The 12,778-nt window shown below is 44.7% G+C and overlaps 1 protein-coding gene across 1 annotated transcript in view; it reads left to right on the forward strand.

The window, feature by feature from the left end:
- The window catches only part of pola1 (polymerase (DNA directed), alpha 1), a 93,124-nt gene that overhangs the window by 63,442 nt on the left and 16,904 nt on the right, over positions 1-12,778 (forward strand). The window contains exons 34-35 of the mRNA XM_024403227.2: positions 1,131-1,262; positions 4,355-4,471. Coding sequence (XP_024258995.1) covers positions 1,131-1,262; positions 4,355-4,471 — 249 coding nt within the window. The remainder of the gene's footprint in view (positions 1-1,130; positions 1,263-4,354; positions 4,472-12,778) is intronic.

Here is a 12,778-nt window from a genome sequence, read left to right on the forward strand (position 1 = left end):
TCACTCACGTCACACTCCTACCCACCTACTACAGCCATTCCTGAACCGAGGTCACTGGAAAAGGGAGGTGTGTATTTTCTTATCACTCAGTAATGAGTTAGACGGACACAGCTTTCTCTTGTCGCAGAGAAACTCTTGAAGCTGACACTTTCCCCTCCGTTTGTCCTCCCATGGTTTTTACATCACACACACTGATAAGGTGGTACGTTAATTAGTGGTAACATGGTCTAACAACTCAGGCGGGCCTTGACTTGAGATACAGGGGGAGTGAAGGAAAGAGGCCAGGGAGATTGAAAGGGGGTGGCAAGAGAGGAGAAGAGCTGGAGGGAATGGGAAAGACAGACGGGGGAGAGGTAGAGAACATCAAATAGAGCGAGGTAGACGGCTGTTATCAAAACCAGAGAAGAGAAGAAACAGAGGGCGAGGGAGGGAAAGAAGGAAAATCAATTGATGTTTTCTAGTCATCTCCTGGGGATGAAAACCCAACTTCAAACTTTTGCTGTATGTACGCCCGGCTGTCCTGCCATCCGGCTGTCAGTCCCAACTCCCCATCCACCATTTCTGTAAAAGCAGGGAAACCCTGTAGGAATACCACTACTACTGTGTGGATGTACCACTGTGTGGAAATGTGTGTATCAGTGCAATAAATGCATAGCCCTGTTGAGACACTCCCCAGTCCTGTCACTGACTAATTGAGAACATTGTTTAGGCCTTAGCAGATAGGAAGTTGTTAGCTACTAGTTGTGGAATTTCCATTGTGTTCGCAGTCCAGGTAGGTGCCTATGAAAGCCTGTTCTGACAGGTGAATGAGTGGGGAGATTGGCTGGAGCTTGGGAGTCTGCAGGCTGGGGAGATTGGCTGGGGGTCTGCAGACTGGGGAGATTGGCTGGGGGTCTGCAGACTGGGGAGATTGGCTGGGGTCTGCAGGCTGGGGAGATTGGCTGGGGGTCTGCAGGCTGGGGAGATTGGCTGGGGGTCTACTTGATCTGCCTATATGTGGTGCTGCATGATTCCTACAGTCCTGAGTTCTCCACTGATAAACCTGGAGAGCAGGCTTTGACTGGTCCTGTGCGTGAGTGTGTGCGCGCGCCAGCGCTGTGCTGACAAAGTCCCATCCTGTTCGTGTGTAGGGTACGATGGTGGAGGCGGCTCTGCTGCGATGCTGCAACCCGACCTGTGGGGGGCGTCCTCTGGACTATCCCACACACATCAGCAACAAGCTGCTACTGGACATCCGCAAGCACATCAGGAAATACTACAGCGTGAGTACCAATGGGGGTGTGTAAGAGGGGGGAGAGAGAGATGTGTGTGGTTTATTGCAGACAGTTTTGTCCTGCTCAGATTTACTATTAGAATTTATTCCTACTCTCTACTGAATGCCGAACAATGGCCTTTCCCCTCGCCCTTCTGCAAATGGACTTAATTTAGTTCTTTCAGGCTTTAGTGCTTTCTTGGAATACACTACACTGTGCTCACTGTAGTAGTCAGGCTCTGACTGGAGCTTGTATTTGGATATCTTTAGTTGGAGAAATAGTGTGGAGGGTTTTAGAACTGTTCTGGAACTCTCTGTATTGGTTTCAGAACTTTTTGCTTTGTAGAACGCGTATGTTTTCTAGAACTAGCGTTGATGCTGTCTTCAGGGTTGTGGAATGCAGTGGAAGATTTGAGTGGCGTTGCCTGCTAGTCTTTTAGATTGAGCATTGTGTGGAGGTAGGGGAGGGGGTGTTACTCTCCCACAGTGCTGAGCAGAATTCAATTAGTGGGGCGAATGTGCCCCCAAAAAACACGCACATACACTCTCTCTCAGGGAACGAGCCCCTAGCCCCTTTTGTAATGTGTGAAACAGCTGCTGCCACTGAATACTAACACCACACACACACACACACACTCTAGGAATACACGTGTGTATAAACACACAGAGGGGGCGATGAAGAGTGGTAATTAAGGATTTCTTTCAGACGAAGGGAGAGCTCAAATGGAGTTGTTTGTCTGGCCAGATAGACTGAAAGCCCTGGCCTGCACCTCTGTGCGCGTGTGTTCCTACAGAGACGTTAAACCCCCCCGCTATTATCAATAAACCTGCTCTGGTAGACTGGCCAAACACTGATCCCTCTCTCTTCTGCCTCTTCCTCTCCATCAGTCTTCCTCTCCATCTATCTTTCTCACTCCCCCCCGAGTGTCGTTGGTTCGTTTTGTCATTCCGACCCCCCTCTTATTTACCCCTTTCAAACACCCGTTGCCATGGCGTTTAACAAATTATTGCAATTACTCTCGTCATGTGGGTCACCCCTGGAAACTGGCTGAGGGAGGGAGGGAATAAATAGAGAAGAAGGTGATAATCCTATTTTGAACAAAAGGTCAAATTGCTGAATGGAGCCGCTTTGATTAAGCGGAGGATGTACAAAGTGGACTGGTTTCAGCTCTATTCAGAGAGTGAGAGGTGAGTGCGTGTTTGTGTGTGTGCGTGTCCCTGCCTGCGTGGTTGCGTGCTTTGTCTACAAAAGTGGACTGGTTTCAGACCTATTCAACTCTAGAGCTGGCAGGATTGATTTCCTTACAAGCTAGAACCTCTTGTCTCTTCTCTCTCTCTAGTCCTTTTATCCTGAGAACCACCAGTCAAAATAGTGTGTATGTGCGCGCGCCAGGTTGATTCCTGTGTGTTGAGTTCCACTGGTCTGAGATCACTGTGTGAAACAGTAACCCTCCACAAAGTCAACTATCTGTCTCATTATCACACCCTGGATGGAGGGAGAAAAGGCGGTAGAGAGTTGGACAGGGGAAGAAAGGGGGAGCATGTTAGAAAAGAGGGAGAGGAGAAATGGGATGAGGTGCAAATGAGAGGGTGAAAGGAGAACGGAAAGGAGAGAGGACTAGGGATGGAGAGGGAGGGAGTGGAGTGTAGGCTAGTTTCTGTGTCTTGTCTCACTGCAGTTTAATCTGTTTAGTTAAATGGTGTGGAAGTCATCTGACGGCTGGATTCAGTGTGTCAGGTAGTGACTGCTGTAATTATGTCATTATCAGCCCCCCCATCTCCTTCTTGCTCTCTCTCTGGCTTAATGTTTTTCTCTCTTTCTCTCCTCTTGCTCAGTTTCACTCAAAGACCCACAGGACTTTATCAGTTAATATACACTTTCTCGTGTGTGTGTTCGCATGCATCTCCAGCCCATGGGAACAGTGCTGTGTGTTTAGGCTTATGTCCTCAGGAGACTCTGGGATCAGACAGTCAGGCAATAACATCCCTAATGAACACACACACACAGCATCCCGCCAATCGCCTATAAACGAAAACCAAACACACACATATGTCCCAATTCAATTACAATCTCCCAGAGTTCACAGCATTACCCACAAACCCCTGGGCCAGAGACGTTATCTAAACATTGCCAACCGCCACAGACACGAGGATCATGGGACATTAAACTGCTCTGTTGGCTCTGATAATATTCACCACAATTGTGTGTGTGTGTGTGTGTGTGTGTGTGTGTGTGTGTGTGTGTGTGTGTGTGTGTGTGTGTGTGTGTGTGTGTGTGTGTGTGTGTGTGTGTGTGTGTGTGTGTGTGTGTGTGTGTGTGTGTGTGTGTGTGTGTGTTTGCAGCCAGGTTAATGAGATTGATAACAGTACAATAGACCCTTCAGTTTATCTGTCTACTCTATGATTGTAATTGATACAGAGGAAAAGAGACCTCCATATTTCCTCCTTTTCTCTGTGGCCTAGTATATCTGGGACAGTTATGGGGTGATGGGTGCATAGGGGTGTGTGGCTCACCCTTAGAGTGATCAACTGGGTCGTTGTGTGTGTGTGTGTGTGTGGGATGATTTGGTTTGTGAGGTGATAGGACAGGTGCAGTATGTAGTAAGGGGTTTGATGTCTTGGGAGCTGTTATTATTTGGGTAATAACCCCAACACGAAAGGGCAGGCCAGGGAGATATTGGGGGGAGGGGAACAGAGGGAGTAAGTTCTGCACCTGTCCAAGGCCACTGACTCACCCCAGGGGTCCTAACCACCTGCTGCCCTCTGCTCTGCCTGTCTGAAAAGGGAAGGACCCCCAGGCTCAAGCAGATGTGCCTTATTCACACAGAGGGGTTGTCTTGGAAAATTTGAGAATATACAATTTAGGGAGAAGGCGGGAGAAAGTTTATCTATGTGTATTTAGGCAGATAATTATGTAATTGTTTCCAGCAAGTTAGCCTCGTTTTTTAAAGTTTCCTTGATATGAATACAAAGTTGTAAAATTATTATATTTCCTCTGCTTCTCTCTCCCCATCCTTCTCTGTCTGTCTCTCTGTCCCTCTCTCATGCCATCTCGCTTCACCCCCCAATCCCTCTTCATTCCTATCCCTCTCTCCATGTCAGGGTTGGTTGGTGTGTGAGGACCAGGCCTGTCAGAACCGGACTAGGAGGCTGCCTATCTCCTTCTCCAGATCTGGACCCATCTGTCCTGCCTGCACCCGATCTACACTCAAACCAGAGGTAAGAGACACACTAACACACCACACACATATAATCCACTTGCATAAACACACTGGATGTGTACCCACACACTCACTCTTATCGATGTTGGATGGTTTGTCCAGGTGATGGTGCTGTAGAGCCATTTTAAAAGCTACTGAGCTCTCGTTCTCTTCTCTCATCCTCTTCTCACATCCTTTTCTCTTCTCTCATCCCCTTCTCTTCTTGTCCCCTCCTTGTCTCAGTCCTCCGCTTCGCATCTCGCGTCCTCTCCTCTCGTCCTCTTCTCTCATCCTTTCCTCCATTCACATGGTCTAAATGATCTCTTCTCACTCCCCTCTCATGTTCCCTTGTTTTTGCTCTCCTTTTTAATTTACCTCCCCTCCATATTTCTCCTCTTTCACTCTCCCTCCCTCCCACCCTGTCCTTGCCTCAACTGTTGTGTTCATACTTTAATGAGATTCTTATACAGGCCTTCCCAACACACACACACACACACACTTGTAATTCATGTTGAAGTACAACATACACACACTGATAAGGGTATTCTCTGTTCTCTACACAGGCCTCTTACGGCCTTGAGTGTGTGTCTGTAGGAGGGTACTGGTAGTTTTTAAACTGTCTCCTTTATGAAGACCAGGTTAGCCTGAAGGGTAGATGTTTTTCTTTCTGTGTTTCTCTGCCTTCACTTGATCTGACGTCTCTTTCCCTCTCGTTTTATCCCTGACGTTTCAATGTATTTTTCTCCTGTAGTTCTCTCCCTTTTTCCGCTCTTTTTCACTCCTCCACTTTCTTCCTCCTTCCCTTCAAGCTACAAGCTTCTCTCTCTGTCGATTCTCTCCCCAAGTTCCCTTTCCCCTTCTTCCCCCTCTTTTTCCCCCCTCATCCTCTCTCCCTCCCCTTATCTCTCTCTCTCCCTCTATCTCTCTCTAGCATGGTGTAGGGTTGTGTGGCGACAGGTTGAAACCCAAAAGGCCAATTTGTCTTGTCACCACGGCCACTTAGGCGTCCTTCTCTGTGCCTGAGGGCCCTGCCACTTTAAACTGCTGGCTGAATAAAACATTTAACTCACCCCTCTACCCTTAACCCACCTCTTCTCTCCTCCGCTCCCTCCGTCTGTCCCTCTTCTCCCCTGCTCCCTCCATTCGTCCCTCTTCTCCCCTGCTCCCTCCATTCCTCCTTCAGCCTTCCTCCCTTTCGCTCCTCGCCCACTTGCTCCCACCTTTCTGTTCTCTCTCCCTCTTTCTCCCCTCTTGTACTTTCATTCCCCCATCCTTTTCTCGTTCTCTATCTCATTATCCGTCATCCCCTCTTTCTCCCCTTTGCCTCCACCCTTTTTCTCCTTTAGCTTATCCCTCTATCCTCTTCCTACTCTTCATTCCACAGCCTCGTTCCTGTCTCTGTCAGTGATGTGTTTTCTGCTTGCTCTCTCTCCCCCTCCTGCTACCTCCCTCTCTCCCCTTCTCATATCCCCCCCATTATCTGTCTCTCTCTCTCGCCCTACTCTCTTCCTCACTCTGATCTCCATGTAATAGAGGAGTAATAGCCACTCTTGTTGATTGGTTAGTAATTTGAGGGAGTTATGCACAGGTGCAATTTGTAATATTTTCAGTAAATTAAATTCTCTTTCTCTCTCCCTCTTTAACAATCTCCCCCTCCCTTGCTTTCGTTTTGTATCTGATGCGCTGTTTCTCTCTCTCATTTTCTGTTTCTCTATCGCTTCTTTTTTCCCTTTCATTTTCGGTTTAGCCAATGCGCTCAGTCCCCTCCCACTCTTTTTTCTCTCTCCTGTCCCTCTCCTCCCTCTTTCTTCCTCTCTCTCTCACTCCCTCCCTCTTTCTCCCTCCCTGTCTTTCTCCCTATCTATCTTTCTCTCCCTGCTTCCCTCTCTCTTTCTCCCTCAGTTTTATTGATGTACGTTCAGGCGCCCATTAAAGCTCTTTTTTCCTCTCTAGTGGAAATTGCAGCATGTTAATTTTCACACAAATTACGGCAATAGCAGGTATCTCTATTTGATACATTATAGCTGGAGCAATCAGAGATAATTGAGTGCCTTTCAGAGGGAGACGGCTGCATTCACTCCCGGCTCAAAGCCGCCCCATTATCGCCTAATCGCTCTTTAAACACTGAAATTCACCGAACAAAAATTCTTGTCATAATTTCGCTTAAGTGTATTTGGAAATCACAGGGCCTTTGAGCGAGGATAATTGAAATCAAATCCCTTTCACTGAAGCTGACATTTCTACATTTCCCCCCAATTGAAATTAATTTCAAAAATTGAGCATGAATATCTTCAAATAGCAGGCAATTATGCCTTGTGAATGGGGAGAAATTACCCATTGGTGCAGGGCTGCGCTAGCGAGCGGGAGCGCCAGTTAAATGTCTTTGTTTCCTGCAGTGTTTGGCTAGTAAAGATTTACATATATTGACTCATTATGGAGGCTTGTGAAGCAGATCGCTGGGAGAACTCAACCCAACGCTACAACATCTGAGTTAAACCCTATCAGATATCACAACGCACAGCTACACAGTGATTTCTCTCTCCTCTCTCTTGCAGCTACAGTGGTGTGTGTGTGTAAGGGGTCAACTGGATCTGCAGGTTAGCAGTGTCTAGGTGGAATATACACTGAGTGTACAAAACATTAGCAACATCTTCCTAATATTGAGTTACACCCCCTTTTGCCCTCAGGGGCATGGATTCTACAAGGTGTCGAAAGCATTCCACAGGGATGCTGGCCCATGTTGACTCCAATGTTTCCCACAGTTGTGTCAAGTTGGCTGGATGTCCTTTGGGTGGTGGACCATTCTTGATACACATGGGAAACTGTTGAGCATGAAAAACCCAGCCGGTGCACCTGGCACCCACTACCATCTACCAGTCTGTTGTCTTGCCAATTCACCCTCTGGAGGGCACACAAACACAATGCCTCAAGGCTTAAAAATCATTTTTTAACCTGACACTGAAGGTCATTTTACCATGTTCAGTTTGTGTGGGCTTTTGTGGTCTGTTTTAGACTGTTGGCCATGGTTTAGCTATTTAGACCCATTTTGTATGCTATCGCCCCCTTTTTCTCTCCCTTTCATCCCCTTTCAATTTTCACTCCCCCTCTTTGCTCTCCCACAATTGTTTCTTCCCCTGTTCTCTCTCTCTCTCCCCTTGTTTCTCTCCCTCTCAGCCCATACTTTACAGGTTCACTTGCATGAGAAAGGGAAGTGCACCTACTATATGGGTGTGTGTACAGATTGAGTGGGGGGTAGTTAGTGAGGTTGTGGGAGGGGGGTTGTTCGCTCCCTAGAGAGGCAATTTCACAGCTGGTTTGCTCTTTGGGCAGCCAGGCTGAAAATGCAGCAGATTTGTGGTGCAAATTGAAATGGTGTCAGTATAAGAACAAAGCACTGAGCCGAATGACGAGGCGTTTGTGCGTGTGTGGTTGTGTGTGCTCTAAATTCAATAACGACCTGTAACACCTTTAGCCACGCCTCTTCGACACCTGTCAGTCAAGTCCAGTGCGACTTTGTGTGTATGGCTAGTTTGTGTGAGAGGGGGGAAGTGTGTGTGCTCTGCGTTGGCAACGGTAACCAAGGATCCATTATTGGATTCATGGTTAGTTATTGACCAGGCAGTGCATCGTGGGTCAACAGCTGTGTGTCTCGCATGGCCATAGATGACCATTACATACATACATACATCCATCCATACAGGTGAAGTCGGAAGTTTACATACATCTCAGCCAAATACATTTAAACTCCGTTTTTCACAATTCCTGACATTTAATCCTAGTAAATATTCCCTGTTTTAGGTCAGTTAGGATCACCACTTTATTTGAAGAATGTGAAATGTCAGAATAATAGTAGAGAGAATGATTTACTTCAGCTTTTATTTCTTTCATCACCCAGTGGGTCAGAAGTTTACAAACCCTCAATTAGTATTTGGTAGCATTGCCTTTAAATTGTTTAATTTGAGTCAAACGTTTCGGGTAGCCTTCCACAAGCTTCCCACAATAATTTGGGTGAATTTTGGCCCGTTCCTCCTGACAGAGCTGGTGTAACTGAGTCAGGTTTGTAGGCCTCCTTGTAGGCCTCCTTACTTTGGAAGTATGCTTGGGGTCATTGTACATTGGGAAGACCCATTTGCGACCAAGCTTTAACCTCCTGACTGATGTCTTGAGATGTTGCTTCAATATATCCACATAATTTTCCTACCTCGTGATACCATCTATTTTGTGACGTGCACCAGTCCCTCCTGCAGCAAAGCCCTCCCACAACATGATGCTGCCACCCCCGTGCTTCACTGTTGGGATGGTGTTCTTCGGTTTGCAAGCCTCCCCCTTTTTCCTCCAAACATAACTATGGTCATTATGGCCAAACAGTTCTGTTTTTGTTTCATCAGACCAGAGGACATTTCTCCAAAAAGTTTGATCTTTGTCCCCATGTGCAGTTGCAAACCGTAGTCTGGATTTCTCTGGCGGTTTTGGAGCAGTGGCTTCTTCCTTTGCTGAGCGGCCTTTCAGGTTATGTCGATATAGGACCCGTTTTACTGTCGGTATAGATACTTTTGTGCTTGTTTCCTCCAGCATCTTCACAAGGTCCTTGTTCTGGGATTGATTTGCACTTTTCGCACCAAAGTACATTCATCTCTAGGAGACAGAACACGTCTCCTTTCTGAGCGGTATGACAGCTGCGTGGTCCCTTGATGTTTATACTTGCATACTATTGTTTGTACAGATGAACGTGATACCTTCAGGCGTTTAGAAATTGCTCCCAAGGATGAACCAGACTTGTGGAGGTCTATAATTTTTTTCCTGAGGTCTTGGCTGATTTCTTTTGATTTTCCAATGATGTCAAGCAAAGAGGCACTGAATTTGAAGGTAGGCCTTGAAATGCGTCCACAGGTACTTGCATCCACAACTCCAATTCACTCAAATAATGTCAATTAGCCTATCAGAAGCTTCTAAAGCCAATACATAATTTTCTGGAATTTTCCAAGCTCTTTAAAGGCACAGTCAACTTAGTGTATGTAAACTTCTGACCCACTGGAATTGTGATACAGTGAATTGTAAGTGAAATAATCTTTCTGTAAACAATTGTTGGAAAAATTACTTGTTAAGCTGAAAGTAGATGTCCTAACTGACTGGCCAAAACTATAGTTTGTTAACAAGAATTTGTGGTTGTGTGGTTGAAAAACTAGTTTTAATGACTCCGACCTAAGTCTATGTAATCTTCCGACTTCAATTGTACATATACACACTACCGTTCAAAAGTTTGGGGTAACTTAGAAATGTCCTTGTTTTTGAAAGAAAAGCACATTTTTTGTCTGTTAAAGTAGCATCAAATTGATCAGAAATACAGTGTAAATATTGTTAATGTTGTAAATGACTATTGTAGCTGGAAACGGCAGATTTTTTTAATGGAATGTCTATATAGGCGTATAGAAGCCCATTATCAGCAACCATCACTCCTGTGTTCCAATGGCACGTTGTGTTAGCTAATCCAAGTTTATAATTTTAAAAGGCTGATTGATCATTAGAAAACCTTTTTGCAATTATGGTAACATAGCTGAAAACTAGTTCTGATTAAAGATGCAATAAAACTGTCCTTCTTTAGACTAGTTGAGTATCTGGAGCATCAGCATTTGTGGGTTCGATTACAGGCTCAAAATGGCCAGAAACAAAGCACTTTCTTCTGAAACTCGTCAGTCTATTCTTGTTCTGAGAGATGATGGCCATTCCATGTGAGAAATTGCCAAGAAACTGAAGATCTCGTACAGCGCTGTATACTACTCCCTTCACAGAACAGCACAAACTGGCGCTAACCAGAATAGAAAGAGGAGTGGGAGGCCCCGGTGCACAACTGAGCAAGAGGACAAGTACATTAGTGTCTAGTTTGAGAAACAGACTAGAGGTTGAACGATTATGATTTTTCAACACAGGACCAAAACAAGCCGATACCGATTAATCGGCCGATTTCTATTTATTTATTTGTAATAATGACAATTACAACAATACTGAATGAACACTTTTATTTTAACTTAATACATCAATAAAATCAATTTAGCCTCAAATAAATAATGAAACATGTTCAATTTGGTTTAAATAATGCAAAAACAAAGTGTTGGAGAAGAAAGTAAAAGTGCAATATGTGCCATGTAAAAAAGCTAATGTTTAAGTTCCTTGCTCAGGACATGAGAACATATGAAAGCTGGTGGTTCCTTTTAACATGAGTCTTCAATATTCCCAGGTAAGAAGTTTTAGGTTGTAGTTATTATAGGAATTCTAGGACTACTTCTCTCTATACCATTTGTATTTCATATACCTTTGACTATTGGATGTTCTTATAGGCACTTTAGTATTGCCAGTGTAATATTATACCTTCCGTCCCTCTCCTCGCCCCTATCTGGGCTCGAACCAGGAACACATCGACAACCGCCACCCTCAAAGCATCGTTATCCATCGCTCCACATAAACCGCGGCCCTTGAAGAGCAAGGGGAACAACTACTTCAAGGTCTCAGAGCGAGTGACGTCACCGATTGAAACGCTATTAGCTCGCACCCCGCTAACTAGCTAGCCATTTCACATTACACCAGCCTAATCTCTTGCGTTGATAGGCTTGAAGTCATTAACAGCTCAATGCTTGAAGCACAGCGAAGCACTGCTGGCAAATGCAGGAAAGTGCTGTTTGAATGAATGCTTACAAGTCTTCTGCTGCCTACCACCGCTCAGTCAGACTGCTCTATCAAATATCAAATCATAGACTTAATTATAACATAATAACACACAGAAATACGAGCCTTAGGTCATTAATATGGTCAAATCCGGAAACTATCATTTAGAAAAGAAAACGTTTATTCTTTCAGTGAAATACGGAACCGTTCCATATTTTGTCTAAGGGGTGGCATCCCTAAGTCTAAATATTGCTGTTACATTGCACAACCTTCAATGTTATGTCATAATTATGTACAATTCTGGCAAATTAATGATGATGGTCTTTCTTAGGAAGAAATGGTCTTCACACAGTTCGCAACAAGCCAGGCGGCCCAAACTGCTGCATATATCCTGACTCTGCTTGCACGGAAAGCAAGAGAAGTGACACAATTTCCCTAGTTAAAAGAAATTCATGTTCGCAGGCAATATTAACTAAATATGCAGGTTTAAAAATATATACTTGTGTATTGATTTTAAAGAAAGGCATTGATGTTTATGGTTAGGTACACATTGGTGCAACGACAGTGCTTTTTTCGCGAATGTGGTTAAATCATCATCCGTTTGGCGAAGTTGGCTGATTCTATGAGAAATGAACAGGCACCGCATCGATTATATGCAATGCAGGACAAGCTAGATAAACTAGTAATATCATTAACCATATGTAGTTAACTAGTGATTATGTTAAGATTTGATTGTTTTTTATAAGATAAGTTGCTAGCTAGCATTAAACTTATCTTGGCTTCTTGCTGCACTCACGTAACAGGTAGTCAGCCTGCCACGCGGTCTCCTCGTGGAGTGCAATGTAATCAACCACAATCGATGTCCAAAAATGCCGATTACCGATTTGTTATGGAAACTTGAAATCGGCCCTAATTAATCGATTTAATAGGTCGACCTCTAAAACAGACGCCTCACAAGTCCTCATCTGGCAGCTTCAATAAATAGTACCCACAAAACACCAGTCTCAACGTCAACAGTGAAGAGGCGACTCCGGGATGCTGGCCTTCTAGGCAGAGTTGCAAAGAAAAAGCCATATCTCAGACTGGCAAATAAATTAAGATAATAAAGATTAAGATGGGCAAAAGAACACAGACACTGGACAGAGGAACTCTGCCTACAAGGCCAGCATCCCCAGAGTCGCCTCTTCACTGAGACTGGTGTTTTGCGGGTACTATTTAATGAATCTGCCATTTGAGGACTTGTGAGACATCTGTTTCTCAAACTAAACACACTAATGTACTTGTCCTCTTGCTCAGTTGTGCGCTGGGGCCTCCTACTCTTTCTATTCTGGTTAGAACTGTTCTGTGAAGGAAGTCGCACACAGCGTTGTACGAGATCTTCAGTTTCTTGGCAATTTGTCACATGGAATAGACTTCATTTCTCAGAACAAGAATAGACTGACGAGTTTCAGAAGAAAGGTCTTTGTTTCTGGACATTTTGAGCCTGTAATCGAACCCACAAAAGCTGACGCTCCAGATACTCAACTAGTCTAAAGAAGGACAGTTTATTGCTTCTTTAATCAGAACTACAGTTTTCAGCTGTACTAACAAAATTGCAAAAGGGTTTTCTCATGATCAATTAGCCTTTTTAAAATGATCAACTTGGATTAGCTAACATAACGTGCCA

The sequence above is a fragment of the Oncorhynchus tshawytscha genome, linkage group LG16, assembly GCF_018296145.1.
Source record: "Oncorhynchus tshawytscha isolate Ot180627B linkage group LG16, Otsh_v2.0, whole genome shotgun sequence".
Lineage (NCBI taxonomy): Eukaryota > Metazoa > Chordata > Actinopteri > Salmoniformes > Salmonidae > Oncorhynchus > Oncorhynchus tshawytscha.